Here is a 26996-nt window from a genome sequence, read left to right as displayed (position 1 = left end):
TTTGTGGATTTTTTTAAAAAGCCCGTTGCTTTCTCCTGTCCTTCCTCCTTTCTATGTTTAGGTTAGTGACTACCAGAAATAAGGAGAAGGTAATAGCTCAGGCTCTTTTTTTTCTCCCTTACTTGTCATTTTACAGTCCCTTTTGTCATTGGAATGAGAGACAACACATATTTGCAATCCAATACCCAATTTCCTAATTCAAAACAGAGTTTTGGACAGATTTTTCCCTCTTGGCACTAAATGGAAGAATTGACATTCTCTCAGAGGCCATTAAATAGAACGGTAAGAATCATGCAGTCAACTCTCCTAAATTAATTAGAAGAGATGTAATTGTAGGTAATATTAAATGGTAGACATGCAAAAAGCAACTTTTCGTTCAACCCCAGGGTATAGAAAAATGATGTGCAGAGGCCATAGTCCACCAAGTGGATAAGACATACCTCAAGAAATAGAGAACTTTCGTGTTATTGTTGCATCATGGTGAACAGCTGTAACCACCAGTGAGCTTGCCCTTTTTGGCAGCTGGCTTTATTTAGCATTTTTTTAAAACTGCATGCTTTTTGCCTCTGGTGCCTGGCATTCTTCACTTAAAACTTTAAATGTATTCTTATCATCCCCTAACACAAAGCTTATTTATGCAGTCCCGAATCTATCCTGAGACACCTGTTCTTGAATCCATTTTTTTAAAAAGTTCAATATGAAATAAATCTTTAGCTATGTCATGCTGGAATGAAAGAAACCGTACATTATTTTAATGGAACCTGATCAAGCTACTTAGATGGGCTTAAGTGAATGGTTGAGGTCTGTTAATGGATATGACATATTATTACATGAAAGGCATTTCAATAAAGGGTTAATGTTGTTAATTTTAAAAGTTGTTTTGTTAACAACAGTCTGGAGATAATAAATAGAGAAAGGGGCTTGATTATCTCTTTGATTTCTTTTAAGCCTTAAAATTCTATCAATTAGCAAAGAGTAGGAAACTGTTATATATAAGGGCAAATTTTATGTCTCTGTTTGCCATAGAAGAAAGAGGACTTTGAGAAAGCTGTATTTCCACTTATATCAAATTATAGCCTTCGTATCAATATTGACCAGAAAATCCTTAAGGTTGTGAACTTGAAAGCATCTGCCCTGAAGTAGAAATTAAATACTTCGAGATAGAACAAGTTTCTTTCCAGGGGAGAGGTTTCAGGTAACTTATGACTCATACTTTATTGAGTTTAAACTGTTTCTCCACGTATCCTTTCAGTTCAACTGAAAAAGCCTTTGATTTAATAGAACACTCTCTTTGTGCTTGTAATTTGTGATAAGTTTAGCCTTTATTAGTTGGTTAGAGGTTTCATTGAAACCTTCCCAGACCTAGCTCCCTCTTCAGTCAAAGGAAAGACTTTATTTTTTTCTAAACATTAATTTTAACAGTTTCTGTGGTATCTTTGTTTTTAATTTTTAAAGCACTTTCCTCATTTGTTCTCTTCAGAAAACAATCCCAAGGGGAGGTAGCATGATTTTTAATTAATATAAAACAAGAAAAAGAAGGATTAGAGATTGTGTTAATTGGATAAAGTGTCAGAGATCAGAATTTTCTGGATTTAGTTTCATCTGGATCATATTGTTGTTCACTTAATGCTAAATGTACTCCTTCTATTTGGCATAATTATTTTTAAATTTTTTTTAAATATAAAGCAATGAATACCTATTGTTGAAAAACCCATAAAGTTTAGAAAATATAAAAAGAAAATAAAAATACGACTTAAATATATGTGTGTGTATGTGTAGTCTTTTTTGAATGCCTGTATTTTTTAATTAATAGACTTTATTTCTTAGAGCAGTTTTAGGTTTACAAAAATATTTGTTAGAAAGTACAGAGTTCCCTTTTTTTTCCTTCCCTGTTCTCCTTCCATGGTCCAGTTCCCCTATTGTTAACATTTGCATTGATGTGGTACATTTTTTACAATTGATGAACCAGTGTTGATTCATTATTATTAACTAAAGTCTGTAGTTTACATTGGGGTTCAGTCTTTGTGTAGTATAGTTCTGTGGGTTTTGCTAAATGCATAATGTCGTGCGTCTACCATTACATAATCATACAGAATAGTTTCATTGCCCTCAAAATCCCGTGTTCCACCTATTCACTCCTCTCCCCAATCACCGTCTCTGTCAGTCACTGATTTTTCTGTCTTTATAATTTTGCCTTTTCTAGAATGTCATATAGTTGGAATCCTATGTTATGAAGTCTTTTCTGACTGCTTTTTTTTTAAAACGGTTCCTCTATGTCTTTTTGTGGCTTGACAGCGCATTTGTTTTTATTGCTAATATTATTGAATTGTATGGATAAACATTATCCATTCACCTATTGAGGGACATCTTTGTTGCTTTCAATTTTGGGCAGTCATGAATAAAGCTGGTATAAACATTCACGTGCAGGTTTTTGTGTGGGCATAAGTTTTCAACTAATTTGGGTAAAGACCTAAGAGAGGGATTGCTGAGTTGTATGGTAAGACTATGTTTAGCTTTGTAAGAAGCTGCCGAATTGTCTTCCAAAGTGGCTGTCTTAGTCTGCTTGGGCTGCTACAACAAAACAACACAGACTGACTGGCTTAAACAGGACACTATTTTTCACAGTTCTGGAGGCTGGGAAGTCCAAAATGAGAGAGCCACAGCAACTTTGGTTCTTCTTAAGGGACCTCTTCCTGGCTTGTAGGCAGCTTCCTTCTTGCTGTATCCTCACATGATAGAGCAAGGAAGCTCTGGTGTCTCTTCCTCTTCTTCTTAAGGGCAATAATCCCAACATTGGGGCCTTCTCTCATTACCTCATTTAAACATAATTACCTCCCAAAGGCCCTACTTCCTAATACCATCACATTGAAAGTTAGAGCTTCAGTGTATCAGTTTCGGGAGGACACAAACTTTGAGTCCGTAACAGTAGCGCTACCATTTTGCATTCCCACCAGCAATGAATGAGAGTTCCTTTTGCTTCACATCCTCCCCAGCATTAGTGGTGTCACTGTTTTATATTTTAGCCATTCTAATAGGCATGTACTGGTATCCTGTTTCGATTTGCAATGTACTAATTACCTGTAATGTTGAACATCATTTCATATGCTAATTCACCATCTATATATCTTCTTTGGTGAGGTCTCTGTTCAGCTTTTTTGCCCATTTTATAATAGGGTTGTTTTCTTATTGTTGAGTTTTAAGAGCTCTTTTAAATTTTTGGTTGTAAGTCCTTTATCAGATATTTTCTCCCATTTGTGGCTTTTCATTTTATTCTTTTAACAATGTCTTTCACAGAGTGAAAGTTTTTAATTTTAATGAAGTCCAGCTTTTCAGTTTTTTCATTTATGGATGGTACTTTTGATGTTGTATCTGAAAACTCATTGCCAAACCAAAGGCCACCTAGATTTTTTCCTATGTTTATCTTCTAAAAGTGTTATTGTTTTGCATTTTACATTTAGGTCTATGATCTTTGTTGAGTTAATTTTTGTTAAAGGTATAAGGTTAGTGTCTAGATTTTTTTTTTTTTTTTTTTTTTTTTTGCCTGTGGATATCCATTTGTTCCAGCACCATTTGTTGAAAAGACTGTCCTTTCTCTATTGGATTGCCTCTGCTCCTTTGTCAAAGATCAGTTGACTTTATTTGTGTGGGTCTGTTTATGGGTTCTTTGTGGTGTTCCATCGATCTATTTGTCTATTCTTTCACTGTCTTGATTACTGTCACTTTTTAGTTAGTCTAGAAGTCAGGTAGTATCAGTGCTCTTTGGCCTTTTTCTTCAATAGTCATGGATATTCTGAGTCTTTTTTCTCTCCATATAAACTATAGAATCACTGTTGATATCTGGAAAGTAATTTGCTGGGATTTTTATTAGGATTGTGCTAAATCTAAAGATTGAGTTGGATCATGAATCATGAATGGATGTTGGATTTGTGGAATACTTTTTCTGCATCTATCGATATTATCATATGATTTTTCTTTTTTAGTTTGTTGATGTGATGAATTACATTAATTGATTTTCAAATGTTGAACCTTGAATAACCTGGAGTATATCCCACTTAGTCATGGTGTATAATTCTTTTTATACATTGTTAGATTTAATTTGCTAATGTTTTCTTGAGAATTTTGTATCTATGCTAATGAGAAATATTGGCCTGTTTCTTTTCTTATAATGTCTTTTGGTGGTTTTGGTGTTAGTATAATGATATCCTCATAAAATGAGGTGGGAAGTGCTCACTCTGCTTCTATTTTCTGGAACAGATTGTAAAGAATTGGTATCATTTGTTCCTTAAATATTTGGTATTATCCACCAGTGAAACTATCTGTGTTTGATGCTTTCTGTTTTAGAAAGTTATTAATTGTTTATTCAATTTCTTTGGTCAATATAGGCCTATTTAAATGACTTATTTCTCCTTGTATGAATTTTGGTAGACTGTGTCTTTCAAGGAATTGCTCCATTTTATCTAAGTTATTGAATTTGTGGGCATAGAGTTGTCCACAATACTCCTTTATTATCCTTTGAATGTCCACAGGTTCAGTAGCCATGGTCCCTCTTTCATTACTGATATTAGTAATTTGTGTCTTCTCTCCTTTTTTCTTGGTTACCCTGACTAGAGGCTCATCCATTTCATTGATCTTTTCAAAGAATAAGCTTTTGGTTTTGTTAATTTTTCTCTATTTTTTCCTACTTTTATTTTCAGTGATATTTTTTCTTCTTACTTTGGACTTAATTTACTCTTCTTTTTCCAGTTTCCTAAGTTGGATAATTGATTTTGGCTCCTCTTTTTTAGTTTGTGCATTTAATGCTAGACATTTCCCTCTAAGTACTGCTCTTGCTGCACCCCACAAATTTTGATGTTTTATTTTCATTTTCATTTAGTTCAAAAAGTTTTTTAATTTCCTGAGACTTCTTTGACTTTTGTGTTATTTATAAGTGTGCTGTTTAATCTGCAAATATCTTAGGATTTTCTAGCTATCTTTCTGTTAATGATCTCTCATTTAATTTCATTGTGGTCTGAGAGCATACTTCACATGATATCTGTTCTTTTAAATTTGTTAAGGTGTGTTTTATGGCCCAGAATATGATCTAACTTGGTGAACGTTCCCTGTGAGCTTAAGAAGACTGTGCATTGTGCTGTTATTGGATGAAGTATTCCATAAATGTCAATTAGATCCAGTTGATTGATGATACTTTCCTGTTCAATTATATCTGTACTGGTTTTCTGCCTGCTGGTTCTGGCAATTACTGATTGAGTGGTGTTGACATCTCTAACTAATAGTGAATTTGTGAATAATCCTCGAATTAAAATAAATAGTGAATTTATTCTTCCAATTCTAACAGGTTTTACCTCATATAATCTTACACCTTCTTATTAGGCACATACATTTTAAGGATGGTGATGTCTTCTTGGAGAATTGACCCTCTGTCATTATATAATGCCTCTCTCTATCACTGGTAATTTTTGTTGCTTTGTCTGAAATTCATAGAGCTACTCCAGCTTTCTTTTGATTAATGTTAGCATAGTATATATTTCTCTATTCCTTCACTTCTAATGTCTCTGTGTCTTCATACTTAAAGTAGTAGACACGTATAGTTGGGTCTTGCTTTTTAAACCACTCTGACAGTCCTTGTCTTTTAATCAGAGTATTTAGGCCACTTACATTTAAAGTGATTATTGATAAAGTTGGATTAATATAAGCCATACTTGTGACTTTTCTATGTGTTGACCTTGTTTCTTTATTATCTCCCTCTATTCATCTGCCTTCTTTGGTTTTAACTGCTCATTATATATGACCCCATTTTCTCTCTTGTCTTAGCATATAAATTACAACTTCTCTTTTAAGTAGTTGCCCTAAAGATTGTAATACACATTTATAACTACTACAAGTCTACTTTCAAATAACAGTATACCACCACTTTATGAGCACTTCAAATACCTTATAACAGAATATTCCCAATTCCTTCCTCCCATCCGTTAAAGCATTATCATCATTTATTTCACTTTTCTATAAGCTATGACCACCAAATATTTTGTTGCTGTTATTACTTTGAACAAACTGTTATCTCTTGGATTAATAAAGAATATGAAAAAGAAAAGATTTAATTTTACTTTAATTTATTCCTTCTCTAATACTCTTTTCTGTACACCTGTGTATGAATATGTGAGTTTCCGACATATCATTTTCCTTCTCTCTGAAGCTAGTGACAAATTCCCTCAGTTTTTGTCTGAGAGAGTCTTCATTCCTTTTGACTTTTGAAGGCAATTTTACTGAATACAGAATTCTAAGTAGCTGGGTTTTCATTCTTTCAAAACTTAAGTATTTTATTCCACCCCCTTCTTGCTTGCATAGTTTCTGAATAGAAGGCCTATGTAATTCTTATTCTTGTTCCTTTATTGATAAGGTTTCCCCTTACCTCATTGACTTCTTTCAAGATTTTGTCTTTGATTTTCTATAGTTTCAGTATAACATTCATGGTATAGATTTATTTTTTTGGTATTTGTCTCTGAGCTTCCTACATCTGTGGATTGGTGTCTGTCATTAATTTTGGGAACTTCTCTGGCATTATTACTTCAAATATTTCTTCTCTTCCTTTCTCTCTTTCTTCTCCTCTACATTCCCATTACATATATGTTCCCTTTTGTAATTGTCTCATAGTTCCTGGATATTGTTTCATCCTTTTCATTTTTTTTCTCTTTCCAATCAGTTTTGTAAGTTTATGTTGTCATATGTTCAAGCTCATTGATTCTTTCATTGGTCATGTCCAGCCTACTGATGAGCCCATCAAAGGCATTCTTCATTTCTGTTACAGTGTTTTTATTTCTAGCATTTTCTTTTGATTCTTTCTTAGAGTTTCCATTTCTTTGCTTATATTACTCATCTCTTCTTGCAGCTTGTCCACTTTTTTCATTTGAATTCTTAGCATATTAATCATAGTTATTTTAAATTCCTGGTCTGATAATTCTAAAATGTCTGCCATATATGAGTCTGGATCTGATGGTTGCTTTGTTCCTTCAGTCTGTATTTTCTTTTTTTGCCTTTTAGCATATCTTATAATTTTTTGCTGAAAACTGGACATGATGTATTAGGTAAAAACTGAACTGAAATAGATAGGCCTTTAGTGTGAGGTTTTATGTTTATCTGGCTAGGAGTTAGGCTGTGTTTACTATTAGCTGTGGTGTCAGATGCTAAATTTTCCTCTAGTGTCCTCATTTTTTCATCTCTCTTGGTTTTTTTCTAGGTTTTCTTAGAGACTCCTTTAATAGGCAGTTCTTTCAGCTGTAATCCTTTGTTATTATTCAGCAGCTCTATTGATGTGGTAATATGGCATGGGGGAAAGGAAGTATTCTATAGTCCTATGATTAGGTCTGTCTTTTAGTGAACTTGAGATGGATATTTCCCTCCCCTCAGGTTGCTTAGGCTTCAGTAAAACTTCCATAGGTTAGGCTCTGGTAGATAGTTTCTCTTGAAGGTAGGTCTTGTTAAGGAGAATAAGGAGCTCTGTTGCAAATAAGCTGAACTAATATGTGAAAATTCTCTGAAACTAAAAAAAAAAGTACACTATGTTTTATTATAATGGTAGTAATGGTCACAAGCAGCAATATCAAGGGACATGAAAATCTTAGTTTTAAATGTAAGGTTCAATTTATTTTTGTATTTTTGGTTATGATGTGTAGAAATAGTCTAAGTGAAACTCTTTTAAATTAATTTAATTATCTACTTCCAGTTAATACAAAGTGTGAAACTTACAAATTCTGAATGAAGGAACAGACTTTGTTCTAGCAATGAAACATACCTAAAACATGTCTAGCATAATTTCCAGTTCCATCAAGCTCTGTACATCATGTAAAAATTAACTACAAATTCTGATATTATTTTATAACTGAAATATAGATTCTATAGTGTTTGTCACTCTCAAAGACAATTCTTTGGGACCATTCAACTCCCTCAAAAAGTGTACAGTGAAACCATAACAAAAGCAAGAGTATTATCTTCTTTCCTGTTCTATCCTATTTAGGTAGTATATATTTTAAAAATGGTTGGTAGATCCAAGGAAGAATGCCTATATATTTCTGAAGTACTGTGCAAGCAACAAGAAGAATAAGGTTGTTATATAAATATAGCTTAACAAGTATTTCTATACCACTTTTCATGTATTTGTTATCTAAGAGACAGCTAAAGCTCTTAAATAAAGGCAGTACCTGAGTAGTTTTGACTATTTTGCATCTTAAAGCAATAAAACTGGTGATATTCTCAAATCTCGAAATTTACCTATAGTGTTGAGATTGTGATGCTGAATGGTCGTCTCACTTACTAAGTGATTATTTCCTACAGCAGACTGTGGGGTTCATGTTGATTATAGTGCTTTATATATTAAGTTCAGTTGTTCAACTAAGAACTTAATTTTGTGCCTTTTGTATGCCTGGGATAGTGATAGTTGATGAGGCAATAGGATGAATATGTTAAGGTTTATGTCATCATTCCAGACTTGTGCGGGAGACAGCTACAAAAACATAATTATAATACAGCTTGGTAAATGCAGTGATAGAGATATGTACATGGATGGTTATTAAAATTACCCTATGTTCTGAGAGTGAAATTCCTAAAATTTTAAATTCCTAAAAGCCAGTGGTTTACTATACATCAGTTATTAACTCCTCACACTTCATCTAATAACATCTATTTGGGCAATACAGTTCTTGCTGCCTTGTGTATATCATGTAACCACTCCTCCCCTCCTACACACACACACGCACAGACACACACATGTGTGCGCACACAGGTAGTTAACAGCTGTACAGGCCAAGGTGATTACCTGATCCTGAGAAACTAATCCTTTAGGCTGGGCTGTGCCAATAAGATACCTGTTGACAGGTAATCTAATCTTACAGTTGAGCACTCCAGCTCTGGAGTCCGATTGGTCTGGATTCTAACTCCTTCACTGGTCATCTATAAGTGTACTTGCCCTGTAGGGTAGTTTTGTTAATTAAGAGAAATAATATTCATAAGCACTTAGCACAGTATTCAGCACATGGTCTCAGTAAATGTTAGTATCATTACAAGACAGAGACTCTAGCTTATCTGAGGGTGAGACTAAGTTGTAAAATCTTGTAGTCTAAAGATGATGGCTACAAGATGGGCCCCGAGCAAGAGAGAAGTCAGTTAGCAGAAAGTGTAGCTGACCTGCCCAGACCATGGGGCCACAGAGAGGTAGTAAGAATTGCAGGCTTCCCATTTTCTATAAGATACAGTTGTACTTCTTGTTCTTTGTTTCTTGGCAATTCCCTTATATACTTTCAGTAATGTCCTTTTCACTTGAGCTAACTTGATCAGGTTTCTAGTCCTTGCAACAAGTGACCTTGACTAAAACAGTTCTCAATAAATCCTTTTTTGGTTGTTTGATACTGGTGAGAGCAAATAGTCATGTACAAGTTTTGTTCTACAAAACCTAACTATGAGGTACCAATGTCAGAACTCCAGTATCCTTTATTTTATGAATTTTATAATCTATTCTAACCAAGTAAGCAATATCAGCAGGCATAAGTAATATTCTATTCTTCTTCCTTGTATCATGGTTTCAATGGTGTATCTGCCTCTTATGTCCATACTGCAAGGAAAAGAAATCATAGTTTGTTAGTACACAAAGAAAATGCATCCTTTAGAGCCAAAATGTAACATAGTCTTATTATATTGTATATATTGTTCCCTATGCATTGAAGCCTAAGGACATTTGGGGTCATATCGTTGATTTATCCAGTTCAGAACTCTGATTTAACAGTAGTCCTCAGTGACATTTTATGGGAGATACAGTTGCCATCCATGATGTCAAGGTCTGAACATTTACATTTTTCCCCAAACATATCATTTTTGACTTTTATCTTCTCTTGGGATATTGAGTTCTGTAAGAATTCTACCTATTGTGTAAAATGGGCTTTATTTTAGTTATTCTCAAAGTACTTTTTTCAAGCACCAGTGAAAGGTTCCTAATTCTAAGGTTTGGTGAACACAGCTTGAACACATTATCTAAATCTGTCATGATTTTTATAGGCTTTGAACATATCCCCTCTCAGCTTTCATCTTTTCAGATAGAAGAGAATCATCCTCTTGTCATTTGGAAGATCTCCATCCTCTTAAAAAACATTATTTCTTTTTATTCTTGAGAGGTAGTAGTTGAACTGCACAAGTTAATTTATATATAAACACAATTGTGATTTCCCCTTTTATGCATGTTCAACTTAGTAAACTATTGAATTGACTTAAAAATTACTTTGTATCCCCTCTAAAAGTTCTTTCTCTGATACTTTTTAATCTTTCAGAAATTCTTCTGACATGAATAAAGTTAATTATTATAATAATCAAGGCTGAAATTTTTTCTGAAAATACATAATACTTGTATTTATTTTGTGGTTTATTTTGGATGCCATCAGTTATTATACCCTGAATTTTGGATCATATCAACAGGAGTAGATACTTCAGTCAGTTTTATAAGGTCTTTATGAATAAATTGAAATTTGTTTATTTTTATTTATCCCTAAATATACCACTTAAGAAATTAAAGGTGAAAGTACTTTTTAAGGACAGAAGTATTTTAGATTGTAGAATATGTTTTGCTTTAATGTTTAATAGTTGAAAATAAGTATGTAAATAGGTAATAGGGAGAATGGTTTACAAATTTAATAATCTCTTTATAATAACTTTGCTTCCTGATTCTTTGTTCTGAAGTAGGCTATTTCTTCTTCATGGAAAGCTTATTATATCATTATTAGGAAATAAGACTGTCATAGGTTGTCTAATTCATATTTTCTCTTTACAATCAAATTGTGAAGGTATTATTAACTCTTAACCATGAGCTTTAAATTGACTAAAAAGCACCTTAATTATTTCATACAAATAATTTAAATTTGAGGTCAGCTGTCTAGCTATTATTTTTGTTTCTTATGGGATCCCAGTATGAACCCAAAATGACAATGAATGAAATTGTTTTGTTAAGCCATAATTCATGGCTTCTAATAGCTTTATATGGGTACACATGATAACTGTTTGAAGTTTTTATATCCTTTACTTAATATTAATTTCTAGATCCAGTGCACTCTGTAGAGAGAGATCTGTACCTTACACATGGGAGTTCCGTTACCTCTTCCTTTGGCTATTTAAACTCACACTTGGAGCCTGGCCCCCTCCCGCCTCTGTTTTTCATTACAGGAGGAGTCACTTTGGCTTTCTCTGAAACTTAAAGGTAATGGAATAGGGTTGGAGTAAGACTTTAAACTCTAGAATCAGAATGTCTAAGTTCAGCTCCTATTTCTGAATGCTAGCTGGGTGGCCTTGAACAGACTGAGTTAACTTCGTCTGTAAAATGAGTACTCACCTCATAAAGACTTTGTAGACTAATTGGGATAATGTATGGAAAATGTTTAGTGTCGTACCTAGCATATAGTTGTTCAGCAAATGTTAGCTCTTAATTCAAGATGCTGATAGAGAGGTGAGGTGGGGAGGGGGTGGATGCAGGAGCTGTGTTAGAAGTGGCTTATAGCATGGGTGATTGACAAGGAGTAAAGCATATGGAAAGAACAGACTCTGGACCTGTATCCCTGCCAGAATCCTTACCAGTTGAGATGAAGATAGGATTATGATAAATGGTGGCCTCTGATTTAGAGATCTACCAGGTAAGACTTTGTGGCTTATTGATAGACAACTATCTACAGGTTGAAAAATATGTTGCATATAATAAGAAATAGTAGGAATCTTCTTGGCAAAGCAGTGATAGACATATTCCTTTGCAAATTCTAGTGTAGATTCTAAAGAAGGTTGTGGCTGTGCAGTCCCTGCATAAACGAAAAGTGTCATGGGAGCCATCGTGTGAAGTATCAAACCTGTACAAAGTATTATCTTTTTTAAGCAGTAATAATCAAAAGACTACTCTCCATCTCAGACTTCTCCTCTTTACCCTGTTTGCTATGTTTATCTTCCTCCTCCCTCCCCTTTCCATGCTCCATTAATTAAGGTTTCATGCCTTTTGCCTCGTAGTTCTTTTTCTTTATTTATGGATATCCCCTGCTCTTCCTCCATTTAAACCAGAATGGGTAAAATATAGCCATTTTTGGAATAATGTCTTTATAGTATTTTTCTCAGCTCTGCCACCAGAGGCTGTAGATTGTAAAGTACTAGCTCTCTTTCTAGAGATCTAATACAACCCAGAAGAGGAGAAATGAGGGAGGAACAGGTGACTTACACCAGATTGGAGCCTCAGTGACAGCAGGAGCTGTGGCTTGTCATGTAAAGCCGTACCCCATTGCCCATCTGTTTTCTTCCACAGTGGAGGAGGAGGCAGCTGGGAAAGAAGACGTACTCTGCAGTCTGAGGTGGCAGCAAGAGCTAAAGATGGGCATGATGGCAGGGTGACTCTTGGAGCTGCTGGTACTTTATGGATTGGTCTAGCATACAATATGAGGGAGGTTTGATGTTCCAGTCCCTATTTTAGTAGGCCAAGATATTTGTCTGTTTTATCAGTGCTTTAGCATGGTGCCACACTTAATTTGTCTTCTCTCCTCACATCCCACAGAAGTCTTAACTATTTTGTTATTATCTCCTTCTTCCAAAATGACTGTATGTTCATTTTCTTCTCTCATGGAATATCCAGAATTTCTTGTTGTAATTCTTGTATCTTGGGGTATTAGGATGGACCTTTACCCTATCAACAAGGAACCCTAATTAGGCCTTCCTGATTAACATAATTGGAAGCTAACAGCATAAAAATTACAAGTAGCTGTAAATCCAGCATGAAATATCGCATTCCTAACTCTCCAAGTATGTGCTAACCACAGAGGCAACTATAAAATTCCCCCAAAGCAGAAGGGAATGCAGCATGCCAACTGACAGCTCTATCCAGTGAGATCCTGACAGCGCACCTGCTCACTCCGTCACCTCTTGCAGGGATTCTCAAGGAATGAAAGGCTGGTATTACCATGAGGTCCTTCCTCCTGGCTATTTCTTTCAAGGAGACATGACATGTGATGAAAGAATAAGAGGAATATGAGAATGGAATTGTGATTTTTTTTTTTTTTTTACAAGAATGGGGGAAAGAAAGGCTGGGGTTTGGCTCTTCGCTACATTTGATGATATTAAGCCTTGTCTTTGTTTCTACTGCTTTCCATTCCTCCACTCTCTTGTTTCTTACCAATGAGAAAAGCTGTTCAAGGATTCCTTGGGATCCTTGGGGTTAGTAGGAGGTTCTAAGTTAGGAGAAAGTATTACTAAGAAACAAACAACAAACTCCCCGAAAATCTCTAGCCATGGAGTTCCAGGGCCTGCGTAATCTGAATGATCAAAGAAACTATTGGCAGCATCCCCTTTATGAGCAAGCTGTCTGTGGAATGTCTGGAACCTCTTGGCAAAGTAACACATATGTATATAAAAGTTAAATGACTAAATTTGTTTCAGAAACATTAAGAATGACTGCAGGAAACCTTCTGTTTAGTGGTGCAGAGCAAACAAATATCTTTGGTCTTTTTTCTCTTGACACTGTCCTGCCTACTTTATCCTGAACTGCATAATTCACTAAGTTATTACATATTTTCCATTAGCTATTCTTTCAGTCCTCAATCCAGAGTCAAGTCTGTCAGAATATCATTGAGGTCCGTGAACCATGAGTCTGGTTGCTTTTGCCAGGCATTTCTGTTGCTAGTAAAAGAAGGCAGCACCTCATAAGAATGCTGCACAGTCGTTCCCACAGTGTGATATGCTAATTCTTAAGAATGTTGCTAACACTGCAGTGTGTTTCATATGATTGAATTTAGAACTTTTCACTCAGTTGGTTCAAGGCTTCAAACTGGCAGTAATAACAGTCTTTTGAGTTGTTGCTTAAGTAGAGCAGTGATGGAATTCATATGGCAGGTGACAGTTGTTCATTCAAGTTCAGGAAGAGATCTCTATCAGCCGCAGTGGTTGTAAAACAAAAGGAAAGTAGCCCAGATGTTCACTTTTTAATAGTGTATCTTTCCTTCATATTTTAAATGAGAACAGAGCTCAGTCATTAAGTGAGGATATAAATATTAATGTCGTCATGTTAAAATCCAAAAGAACAGAGCTCACACATGTATGTGATTTTTTTTTTTTTTTTTTTTTTTTGTAAACGGCCATCTATAAATCGAGTAATATCAAGAACGCTCCCCCGTGCCCCTAGAGGCCTCACCACGCTAGTTAACTTTCGGTCTTTTACTCTTGCCCTTCTCTAACAAGTCTCAGAGGGTGAGAATTTAGTCAGTCATATTTGGCCACACAGTGGCAAAGAAAATGTAAATCCCAAAAGTCCAGATAGTCTTTGTGGATATAATTTAATCATACAAATTCCTTGCTGTAATATGAGCAGGAAGTATTACTAGTTTAGACAACGTACTGCTATTCTGTACTTTCAGTATAGCACAGAATTTTGGTCAAGTTAGTGATGATAGAGTATCAGAACTTTCGGATAAGTTACTAATAACCCCCTCCTCCCACCAAGTGAATTTAAGTTCTAGATAGTGATGTCTTATTGAAGATTTTTCTCAACTGGCAACCCTATTCCAAACCTCTCTGCCTTGACAATTCTGAGCTCTATGAATTCTGTTTTTAGGAGAGCTCCCCCTCCTGAGTGCTGCTTCTCTCACAACAAGACAGTAAATACAGAAGAAATCGTATGCACTGGGACCCAAAATCTTTCTATCCTTGAAACATGTTTCATTATAGCAGAACCCATTCATTTATGGTGGATATTAAGCTTCTCAAGCCCTTTCTATTGAGTCTTTGGAAGACTAATAATTCTAATTGACTAGCTGCAGGGCTGGTGTCTCTGACTTAATGTTACATGAAATGATGACAGAGTAGTGCTTTTAAATGGGGCTCTCATGAATTGACTAGCAGGGAAGAGGGCTCTTCTAAAGGTACTTGCCTGTAACTGTGGAGATCATCCCTTTCAAAGAACTACCTATGCTCCTGCCAGAGCTGCCCTCAGCAAATGACCTGATAAAAGAGGATTATCCACAAGAGAGGTAGTCTTGAATATGAGATAATTAATAATGACCGAATCAATTCAAGTTGAACTGGGCAGTCAGTTGTGTAATGCCCAGGCTAGTTTGCACTGATTCTTTACAGGTGAATAGTACTGACTTATGTATGATTTGTACATCTGAAACATTCTCTTGCTAGAAGGTTGATGCAGTGCTTTTTTTTTTTTTAACCAACACTAGAGTCCTCTTAGAGTGGCAGGGCACTCTTGATTGGTCAATAGGGCCATACTTAAATGCTTTTTAAAAATTTATGTTCCAGAAAGCAGAAGGTAATACAAGTAGTGGAGTAAACACTAGAGTCTGATCATTAGCTGTATTACCGTTGAGAAGTTCTCTTAACCTCTCTTAGGCTATTTCTTCTGGAAAATGAGGCAGTTTAAATAAATCTGTGTTTCCCAAATTCTGAAACCTACCACACAGATTACTAGAGGTGACTTTAGGTGGCATATGTGATAATGTCAGGTGGTTTTCTGATAAAACATTAAAATGAACATTGAATCTCATACCTGAGAGAGTTATTCCTTGTTCAGTCTTTCTGATTATATCAGTCTCAATTTGATATCAAGATATCTTTAATAGTTCTTTAACACTGGATAGTTGTTTGGGGATGGAGGTAGGCGGGGGCAGATACTGTGGATCGTTTATTCCTCAAAAATCTCTATAGAAGCGAAGTTAATTCCATTCCTTAGAAGGGAAAAGTACAGAAGTGCTTTTTTGCTCTATCTACCTCATTTCACCTCTACTTGGAAGGAAAGTCCTGTGTTATACAACTGGTGAGTTAAGAGGAAGAACCAAACATGTGAGGTCAAGCCCTTTCTGGCTCATCTCATGGTGTGGCGCATTCTCAGAAGACACGCTCCTCCTCCACCATGTGCATAGAAGGCCTTTGTTGACAAACTCTGCTTAGGACTGGGTGGGAACTATTAGGAAACCCATGAGACCATCAATCCAGAACACAAAACTGTGTTCTCCAGTTCATCTTTATTGGTAATCAAGCTGATATTTTGATTGCCTTTTTATTCCTCTCTCTGCTTTTCATTTGGTTTCAAACTCATAGGAGATGTAAAGGGAGAGGCAATTATCACCCCTTAAAACCTCACTAATAATCTTTTTTAATATAAATCTGACTTGAGGGCTTCCCTGGTGGCGCAGTGGTTGAGAGTCCGCCTGCCGATGCAGGGGACACGGGTTCGTGCCCTGGTCCGGGAGGATCCCACATGCCGCGGAGCGGCTGGGCCCGTGAGCCATGGCCGCTGAGCCTGCGTGTCCGGAGCCTGTGCTCCGCAACGGGAAAGGCCACAACAGCGAGAGGCCCGCATACCGCAAAAAAAAAAAAAAAAAAAAATCTGACTTGAGCTCAGAGCTCTTTATAAGCAATAGTATCTGTATAGAGTTTAATAACATGGTTTGTTTTTAGTGAAGTTATATTTTTAATTACCATCTATAAAATAAATCAATTTAAGTTTTAAAAAGTGAATTTTTAAAACATTAAATAGTACAGATGGTATATGGATATGGGGAGAATTACAAAGGTGGTACTTAAATGACTGAAGTTTAGAAAACACTGAATAAGATTATCTCTAGAATCTCTTCTAGATTTAAATTCTTTTGAATGTATATTCCAATAGAATAAAAAATGTTATGTGGTAAACCAAGTAAAAGAAAAGACCTTCTAACATAGTGTGTACTATGTAATTACCTTTCATTTTGAAATGTATCATTATTGAGGAGGCTAAACTTTCATGCTGTGACAGTTCTTTTCATTTATAAATATGAATACCCCTTTCTTAATATTTTACTAGGCAGCTGAGTATTGATATGTTTTGGGTAGCATGTTTGTTGGTGATGATGGTTTGTTTTATTTTGTTTGTTTTTCTTTCACCAAAAGCAGTCTAGTTCTGGGTGAGGTTTTTGAACTGGAAATCTTGACAGGCAGGAACCATGTCATCACTCTATACTCTGCCTAGTACAGAGTTTGACATAGTAGTATTCAGTAAATATTTGAATGAATGAATGAATAAAAGAGTCAATAAAAATAAACTGAGTTCTGTGTCTTGAAGGTACAAACATAGTTTTCACTTCTGAAATGAAATAGTCAATAGGGCTAGCTGTACAGAAGTTTGAGGTCTTAGGACAATTAGAAGGTAATACTTTCACATGAATGAAGTTTGGAGCTAGTTACATGGAACATTTAGAATAACCTTTTCAGGAAGTAATCACAAAAAGAAGGTAGCCGTACTAATTTTGCTTTTGTTTATGGTTGTATATGAGAAGCTAGGATCTTTCTTTCTTTCCCTCTTTGTTTTTTATAAAAAAAAGAGCTACCTTTCTTCCTTATTTTTTCCTCTCTCATACATGTACTACTTATCATCTCCACATCAGGGAAAGCACCCCAATTTTTCTTGCCTTAGGGAGACTATTAGAGATTAATTTAAAATGCAGCGCATTCTTTCCCCACACACTCTTAATTACAGTTTCTCATCTGATGAAGGGGCCCAACTCTTTCTTAACTGGCATGCTAGACAACTGAAATACTGGCGGTAAATTTGTTTATTCCCATTTATTCCCTCAACAAATGTCATGTTTCAAGGGCTTTGTTCTAAGACTCCAGAAATGAGTTTTATATATCAGAGAGAGAGAGAGAATATTAACCAGAAGTTTTTAATTCTTAGTTATACTGACTTTCTAATAACTATGCAATTGGTTTGAGTGATCACATACCCAGATCATGTAATTTATTTAAAAATACTTTTCATATATGTAGAAAAATAGAATTTAAGGACTGTGTTTCATTCTGGTGGATACATTTTAAACATATTCTAGGTCTGTTCTCTACAAGTACATTCTTCCTTTGACAGTCCAGTGTTTAACTGTGATTCTAATTTATTATGCACAATGACAACATCTTAACTGGAGTTATTTTGTATGTTCAGGTTAATACTTTTTGTTATTGAAAATTTAAGGCAGTACGTTTTATATTTGTGAAAGCTTTCTGCCTGATATCTTTGTGTTTTCTAGTTATTACTATGTGGTCTTTAGTATGTGGCGTAAACTCTAAGGATGCTGTCTATCACATTTTGGTTTGTTCTCATTGCATTATAAAGTTGATAGAACAGCAGTAACATTAATGGTATATAGAAGTTGGGTTTTTAAACCAATTGTCATCTACAGAAATTCTCTATCTCTGTTCTAACTTTAAATTTAAAATATCCAGGTAAACAATCAACACAGATTCTATTCATCATCATTGAGAATATAATAGGTCTAATTTTGGCCAAGAAAAAAAAAAATACTTTAGAACTATCAAATTTTTTTCTTCAAAAGAGAGAGATGCTTGCCTTAAATTTGTAATCTTTAGATATCTCTAGAGTCATTGTGGTCTGCCATGAAAGTATGCAAGAGCCATTTGCTATAATGGCAAGCTGGAAGTTTTGAGAACACTATGTCTAATTCAAAAACAACAATTATAGGTTCTACATATAAGTGATACCATACAATATTTGTCCTTCTCTGAACAGCAGAAGTAACACAACATTGTAAATCAACTGTACTCCAATAAAAATTTTTAAAAAACAATGATAAAAAACAGAACCTTTGGACTTCCCTGGTGGCGCAGTGGTTGGGGGTCCACCTGCCGATGCAGGGGACGGGGGTTCGTGCCCCGGTCCGGGAGGATCCCGCGTGCTGCGGGGCGGCTGGGCCCGTGAGCCATGGCCGCTGGGCCTGCGCGTCCGGAGCCTGTGCTCCGCAATGGGAGAGGCCGCGGCAGTGAGAGGCCCGGGTACCGCAAAAAAAAAACAAAAAAAACAGAACCTTTGCCTAGGGAGCCATGTCCACTGGCGATACGGTTATTCTCTGATTAGATGCTTTGAGTGCCGGATACCATTCTTTTTTTTTTTTTTTATCTTTATTGGATTATAATTGCTTTACAATGTTGTATTAGTTTCTGCTGTACAACAAAGTGAATCAGCTATATGTATACGTATATCCCCTCCCTCTTGAGCCTCCCTCCCACCCTCCCCATCCCACCCCTCTATTACTCAGCCATAAAAAGGAACGAAATTGAGTCATTTGTAGTGATGTGGATGGACCTAGAGTCTGTCATACAGAGTGAAGTAAGTCAGAAAGAGAAAAAAGAGTACCATATATTAACGTATATATATGGAATCTAGAAAAATGGATACCATTGTGATCTGGGGTATGAAGTGTTGATATGGCAGCACATTATGATAGAAAAGCAAAGGCCATGAACTTGAGGGGCAGACCAACCTGAATGTGAAATTCAGCTCTGTCACTTTTACTCTGGTATCTAGGGCAAGTTACTTAACTTCCTCTGTAAAATGAAAATTATAATACTTCTTTCGAGTTTCTGTGAAGATAAAAGCACCCAGAGTGAGTTCTTGTCAAATGGTAGTTGTACAAGGAATACAATGTGGTGATGATACGTTTTGATATTCCCTCAGGTGAAGTAAAGGACAAAAATGTTCAGGTGGTTGAGCTCCCCATTGTAGACAGTCTTCATCCTCGTCCCCCATATTTACCCCTGGCTGTACCAGAAGACCTTGCAGATCGACTTGTACGAGTCCATGGTGATCCTGCAGTGTGGTGGGTGTCCCAGTTTGTCAAATACTTGATCCGCCCACAACCTTGGCTGGAAAAAGAAATAGAAGAGGCCACCAAGAAGCTAGGCTTCAAACATCCAGTTATTGGGTAAGAACCTGATTTGTTCCTCCTAAAAGGGATATGTAGTAGCAGGGATACATACCTTTACAATACAGTGTGAACTTTACAAGATATAGTGTGATTTTCATAGCCCCACCCAAAAACAGAGGTTCCAGAGTTCACCTTAGGCCACAGGGAGATTATTCTTCCTTTGTTCATTTAGAACAGCTGAGTCATCATAATTTAGTCACCCTTAATCATTTGTTCATTTATTCATTCAACAAATATATAAAACCATATTTCTGAAATTAACAGTCTCTCCTGGGGAAACCAGCAAAATCTTATTTTGTTGGGAGTATTTTAGATGCTATACATGACTCCTGTCTTACTCTAACAGGGTTACGAGATGAAGCTCTCATATTTATAGCTTTTCTATTGCACCTTATTCTTGGATTTCATTAATTGCCACTGGTGATTCTTTTGCAGTTTTGATGTTCTGTTTTCTTTTTTGTTTTGAAAGCTACTTTGAGAATAAAGATATCATTAGTAATGTAAGATAATGTTAAAATTATTGTTTAAAGTTATCTCTTGGCCCTCTTGGGAGTTATCATGTATATATGTACAGTCTCATGCTTATGTTAAGGGAGATATATCAGGAAATCCTGGAAGCAAAAAAAAATCCAAAAGAGCATCTTTGCTCACAAGCATGTGCTCCTATACCCATACATAAAAAGTTGTGGAGTAAGGAGTTTTCCTGGGTCCTGATGCCAGATTTCACACCACGGGAAATGTTCTTGGCCTAATGGGAAGAATACTAGACTGAGAGGTAAGTGACCTCAGTAATATTCCTGGATTTTCCCTAATTCTGGGCCAAGTTACTTAATAATAGTATTATTGAGCTTTGATTTTTTTTTTCCATCTGTAAAATAGGGAAGGCAATACCTGCCCTAAAAATGATGATGTGATAACATAAGGATGAAAAAGGATTTTAGTTCTGTGGGAGAAAATACACTGTAAAATATTATTACCTTTCAGAGAGACTGATGATGCTTAAGTAATTCCTGAAAATAGATTTGTAAGCTAGACTATGGCATTCTGCAGCTTCTATTGTTTGTAATAAAGTCAGCTATTGGTTAATATTAATACATGTGTTGATTCATTCACTTATCTGCAGAATGTTTATTGAATACTTGCTACTGTGGGGGACAGAGGTTAAATTTTTTTTAATGGATCCTTCTAACTCCTCACAGTCCATGGGAAAAGAGACTCACACAACTAACATTATATGAGCAGAATGTGATAAATGCCCTGAGAGAAAGCATAAAAAGTTTTATGAGAGGCCGAGGGAGGGGAAATGCACTTCCATTTCCCAAGAAAGGACCAAGAAAGGCTTCATAGCTGCAGTGTTTGAACAGGATCTTGGAAGATGGAGAAAGATACATTATAGTAGTTACATTACCAAAGTAACTTCAACTGCATTATCCCATTGATTCTGTAACACAATCCTGTGATGTGGGCAGAGATAACCATTTTACAGGTGAGGAAACTAAGGAAAGAAAATCTCTTCCCAAAGTTCCAGGGTTTATAAAGGCAAAACCAGGACTTACACCCGCTTAACTTTGTCTGGACTTCCTGTCGTTTTACGTACCAGAAAGCTACCCTTATTAATTTTTCATGGAGTATCCACCACATTGAGAATTGGCCAAATATAGAAACTTGAAGTACCGCAGACAGCTAAGTTATTTGCACACTTAAGTAGTGTGCTGTAATGAAAGAGGGGTGCATTAGAGTTCAAGAATCTGGGGGTCCAATCAGGCAAGTACACAAATAACTTTTACTTTTGTAAAGACTGGGTTAAAATGTATGTGAAAGAAACCAGCCTCCCTTTGCCTTATATTGTCATTTTGTTCCCTGAAATATCTTCAGAGACATCAGTTTCTTTAACTGTCAGATGAAAGAGTTACATTAAACCAAATGACTTCTAATATCCTTCACAGGCCTAACATTCTGATTCTTCCATAAAAATTCCATTAAGGTCCTCTCTCAAATTATTGGTCCAGGCCTAATTTCAGGAATACTTGGAAAATTGAGAAAATTGCTTAGTAGTACTCTGCCACTATGTCAAATGCTCCTCTTCCTTTGACGTTTCCTTCTTGTTATAGCTCTCCTTTGTTTTTATCTTTATTTTCATACTCCTACCCCGGTTTCTTCCCTGTTTCTTAGTCTTCATATGTATAGAAGTTACTGACCCCTGTTCTAAATAGTAGAGCTAAAACAAGAACACAGTAAAATCAGAGTTTCAAATAGTGTTTCTTCTCATGAAACTTTTCATTGAAATTCAGTGGAATTGTTCTTTCTGCCCTATCTCATCTCCATGGAGCACAGTGAACAATTCCAAATTTCCTGAGAGAACCAGTGACTAAGAAGAACGTGGGAAGGAGAAGATGATACGATAGGTGTTCATACGATAGTATTCACATCTGGACTATCACCTGAAATGCAAAGGAAAGAACAGCCACGAAGATGTCAGAGTAACTCCAGTGAAGTTAAACCCTCACTCCAGATACATAATAAAAAGCTGGTCCTAGGCTTGACTTAAGACATGCCCACATATTGTGACCTAAAGGAAACAAATCTACCTTTTTTCTTTTCCAACACATGAATAGTGGTTTAGTAATTTGGGAAGAGGGGAGATGTGGGAAGAGCAAATTTAAGTAGTGTTTTAACTTATGAAAACAAACTCTAACTATTGTTCCTGTTTTCATTAAAATACTGTTGGAAGTCAATGCCTTATTCAGTGCAGGACAATGTAAATCTGTGTCCCCAGTTTTACAGTTTTGGAGCTTTCCTTAAATAGGACAGATGAGATCAGTATCTGCTGTGTTTGATAGAGTAAAAAGCCGGGAAAGGAAATTCATTATGCCTACAACAAAAAGGCTGGCATGGCTCCATGAACTTAAAATAGTAAGAACTCTTAAAAGGTTTGCCTTGCCTTGATTGTGCTATAGGAAGAATCCATACAGGTCTGAGTTTTCCTTGCACAACTTTAAATTCAACAAGCTGGCATTACAGTGACAGTACAGGATAAAATGAAGAAAAAGAAAACTTGGCATCAAAACATTACAAATGATATATTTAATGTTCCATAATAACAACTGCGAATCTTGGCATCCTTTATTGTCAAATATATTAAAAATTATATCCAGTTTTTTCTGGAAGGCTGGTTGGTATTTGCTGCCTTATATGCGGTCTAATTCTGGAATCTCCCATTCATTCCTTATTATGCCAATTACTTTCTCTTTATAAGAAAGCATTCTTCAAAGACTTAACTTATTTTTTCTAATTCCCCTTGTATTAATATGCAAATATATTTAGAATATATGTGTTTGAATTTTTTTAAATATTGGTTTTATTTTTTCTAATGGTGAAAATGAAAGAAAAATTGGTTTAAAATGTCCATAATGCCGCCATGAATAGAGGTATAAAGCTGAGTACCCTGAAAGTACTCAGTGGATCAGAACATTATCAGCAGAATCTGACTTTCTCCCTCTGCCCCCACAGAGTCCATGTCAGACGCACAGACAAAGTGGGAACAGAAGCAGCCTTCCACCCCATTGAGGAATACATGGTACATGTTGAAGAACATTTTCACCTTCTTGCTCGCAGAATGCAAGTGGATAAAAAAAGAGTATATTTGGCCACAGATGACCCTTCTTTATTAAAGGAGGCAAAAACAAAGTAAGTTAGATGAACTAATGATTCTAGAGTGAACCATCTCTTTTCAGTTGAAAGGAATCCTTAATTCCCATGACTTGTGATTCTTGTTACAATGAATGTTATTACTGATTATTGGGGGTTTTAAATTCAGACAACTGTGTACTTGTGCAACTGTTATTATGATCAAAGCATATGTGAGGTGCCAGCAAGGTGTAGATTTCATTCTGAAACCCCTTCTCTTGACTTGTAGGCAGCAGTCATCTCATTATATACTCACATGACCTTTATGTGCTTGGAAGGGAGAGAGCAAGCTTAATGGTGTCTCTTCTTGTAAGGAAGGGCACTAATTCCATCATGAGGGTCCTACCCTCATGACCTTATTTAACCCTAAGTACCTCCCAAAGGCCCCACCTCAAAATATTATCACATTGGGGGTTAGGGCTTAAACATATGAATTCTGGGGGGACACAAACATTTAGTCCATCATACTAACCAACTCACAAGACTGTTAGCAATAAAACACACCAGGTGCTTGCCCTTTTGCTCTTACTATCTTCACCAACAATCACAGGCAACTGAAACCATGTGTAAGATGTAAGTTTTCATCTTATAAAAATTTCTGGAATTTGGAAATTATATTTTTTAAAAAGGCAAAAAATCAAAAGATGAGTTTTGTAAGTGAAATAATAAGGACTGCCAACTTGTACTGAGCTGTATTGAGCCCGCCTGCCTGTATTTCAGGCACTGTGCTAGGTGGTGGGGATTCCATGATAAGCAAGACACTCTCTGCTCTCAAGGAATTCCCAATCTAGTAGGGGAATGGACAGTTACAATACAGTATGAGTAGTGCTACTATAGAGTAATACCATCTACTCCAGAAATCATCCCTGAATCCTTGACTAAGTGGTTCTCCTCTGTGAATTCCTCTTAGTATTTAGCACTTGCTTACTTCTGTCTCCCTCACTAGGTTATAAGCACTTTAGAAACTATACCTAGTTCTAGTAAGTGCCCAGTAAGTATTGAATTATGTTCATTTCAGTCCTATCTGTTTGAAAACATTTTATTAGCAGTTATCATTTGACCTTTTTGACTTTTAATTAATTTATTTCTCAATCCCTCTTTTATGTCACAAATGGGGGTTGGGAAGAAAAACAAATCCGGAATGAATACTATAATGCAGGTATTTATCCATATCATTGGATAATCATTTAAACCCTATTTCTACCTCGTAAGAATCTAAATTAACCTGATATAAATTGCTTTTTCTTTAAGGCTCCCTCTATTGATTATACACACAGACACTCTCTCTCTCTCTCTCTCTCTCTCTCACACACACACACACACACACACACACACACACACACACAGACGCACGCAGGTGTGCGTGCACACAAACAAACAAAAGACCAAGAAATTCATCAGCCAAACATAAGCCAAGTTATATAGTTATAATTCTTGTTTAAGTATAAGAGTTAGGGATTAAATGAACATTTGGACATAAAACAAGAAAAAATTTTCACAAATATTTTTCCAGTTTGATATTATAGACCTATTAGAGAGAAACAAAGTAGAAATAGTTCATCTTAGTCCTTCATTTTAAAATATCAGACTGAATTTGTAGCTTAGTTGAAAAAATGTTAAAATATTACTTTATTTACTCTGACTTGTTCTTGAATGCATCATAAGTTTTTCCCTTGACTGGCAAAATAATTCATGCTCATTAGAAAATATGGAGTTGGTAAGTATACAAGCAAGGAAAAAATATTACCCACAGTCTCATTACTCAGTGGCAACAATTATTTAAATATCAACATATTCCCTTCAGTCATTTATGTAGTTATACATTTGTGTAGTTGATCATATTCTATATAAGTTGAACTCTTTTTTTACTTAATACAGCACTAGATCCCTTTTCCCAGGTTGCTAAAAAAAGTCATTGTAAATCTCTTTTTTTAGTGACTACATATCCACTGAATGGAAATGCCATTGCTTACTTGACCATTCTCTTAATATTCGACAGGTTATTTCCAATTTCCAGTGCTATGAGGTATGCCTGAAATTATCCATATTATTTCCTTAATCTAGATTTCTGGACTTGGAAGTAGTTAGATAAAAGGATATGAATATTTTACAGCTGTGATCCATAGCACAGCATGATATTTTTACACCAAGCAACCCTTATAGTACAGATGGCAGTAGTATCTACTTGGATTGTAAGAACTGTAAAACTTGATTTTTTCTTTTGTGTATGTGTGTGTGGTCAGAAGCTAGTAACTCCTCTCCCCATGGTATTCCAGGCTATAAATGTAGCAATAGCATTTATAAATGTAGCAATAGCATTTTGTTATAAATGTAGCAATAGCATTTTGTGCATATTTTTTTCCTCTTTGGAAATTCTTTGGTTTTCTGAGTCATTTTAAGGATTTTCTCAGAAATTTAAATACCGTTTTTCTCCTTCATTATTTTACTTAAAAGTTTTTTCCACTCTGAATTAATTCTGCTTTTGACCTCTCAGGATTGGTTTTGATACCTAAGCAAATCATAAAACTTCTGTTATTGTTTTAGGAGACCAAAGCATGAATTAATTTTTCAACAAGGTATATAGAATCCAAGGTGATTATAAGACTTTTCTGCTTCAAGAGGGTGAAGAGATGGAGAATTAAACTTAAATGAGGCATAGTATTCGTACAGTTAGAGAAGAAACCATTTTTCTGACTAGCTTATTCTTTGTAAAAGGGGTCAAGATTAGTAGTTAATGCTTTGTTGCTTAGTATTACACCTCAGGTCTCTCTAGATTAAGACTGAGTTCATTCACGAGATTTTAGCACCAGCATCCTAGTGACTGTGACAGCTGCTGATAATGTGAAGATCTCTCTCTTAGGTAATTCACTGTTAGAGTGTTTAAATCACAGAATCTTTGGCAGTCAAAGAAGTAAGAACTATTAAAGTTGTCTATCCAGCATTGTATTCTAAGATTGTGGAGACTGGGTTTAGGAGTGAAACAGGAGAAAAAACAAGCCATTAAAAATCTCTCAGATTAAATATTTACATATTTAGTTTGCTCTTTATCAAAAATGCTGGACAAGCTCTTCCTAAAATTAGGTTCATTTAAATGAATAGAGGTAAGGAAATTTGTTTAAAAGTTGTTGTAAAGCATTTGGTTGCCATGTGAAATGAAGAATCAGCAATAGTGGTAAAATTCTTCACTATTTTTTTGAACTACATCTAATATGCTAGACAGTTACAGGGCATTAGGAATACACAAAGAAATAAAAGATAATATGTGGCTCCTTATCTCAGGGCGTATCCAACTGGTAGGCGGTATACGGATAACAAATAATCAGTGTCATTATATAATTGTCCTGAAGGAGTTGTATACTAGGTAGTGAAGTCAAGAAGAGGAGTATCCACCTGTCTGGAGAAAGACCTCACAAAAGAAAATTTGATGTTAGTTTATAATTTCAAGTTACAACTTTGTGGGTGAGATAAAAAATAAATTTTTGCAAGATGGAAGAAGAAAAAAATATTTTTTTTAATCATTGCCAATCTCTGCAGCCTCACAGTGGAAGACTTCTGCTG

General features: G+C 35.6%; 1 protein-coding gene across 1 annotated transcript in view; it reads left to right on the top strand.

Annotated features, from left to right (window-relative positions):
- FUT8 (fucosyltransferase 8) overlaps positions 1-26996 on the top strand; it is a 320447-nt gene that overhangs the window by 278193 nt on the left and 15258 nt on the right. Inside the window, exons 9-10 of the mRNA XM_082833611.1 lie at positions 19502-19748; positions 23262-23438. Of these exons, the coding sequence (XP_082689737.1) occupies positions 19502-19748; positions 23262-23438 (424 nt within the window). The remainder of the gene's footprint in view (positions 1-19501; positions 19749-23261; positions 23439-26996) is intronic.

This window comes from Leucopleurus acutus (assembly GCF_964270905.1).
Source record: "Leucopleurus acutus genome assembly, chromosome: 1".
NCBI lineage: Eukaryota > Metazoa > Chordata > Mammalia > Artiodactyla > Delphinidae > Leucopleurus > Leucopleurus acutus.
Note: the sequence above shows the minus strand (reverse complement) of the source record. Positions and strands in the feature narration are given on the sequence as shown.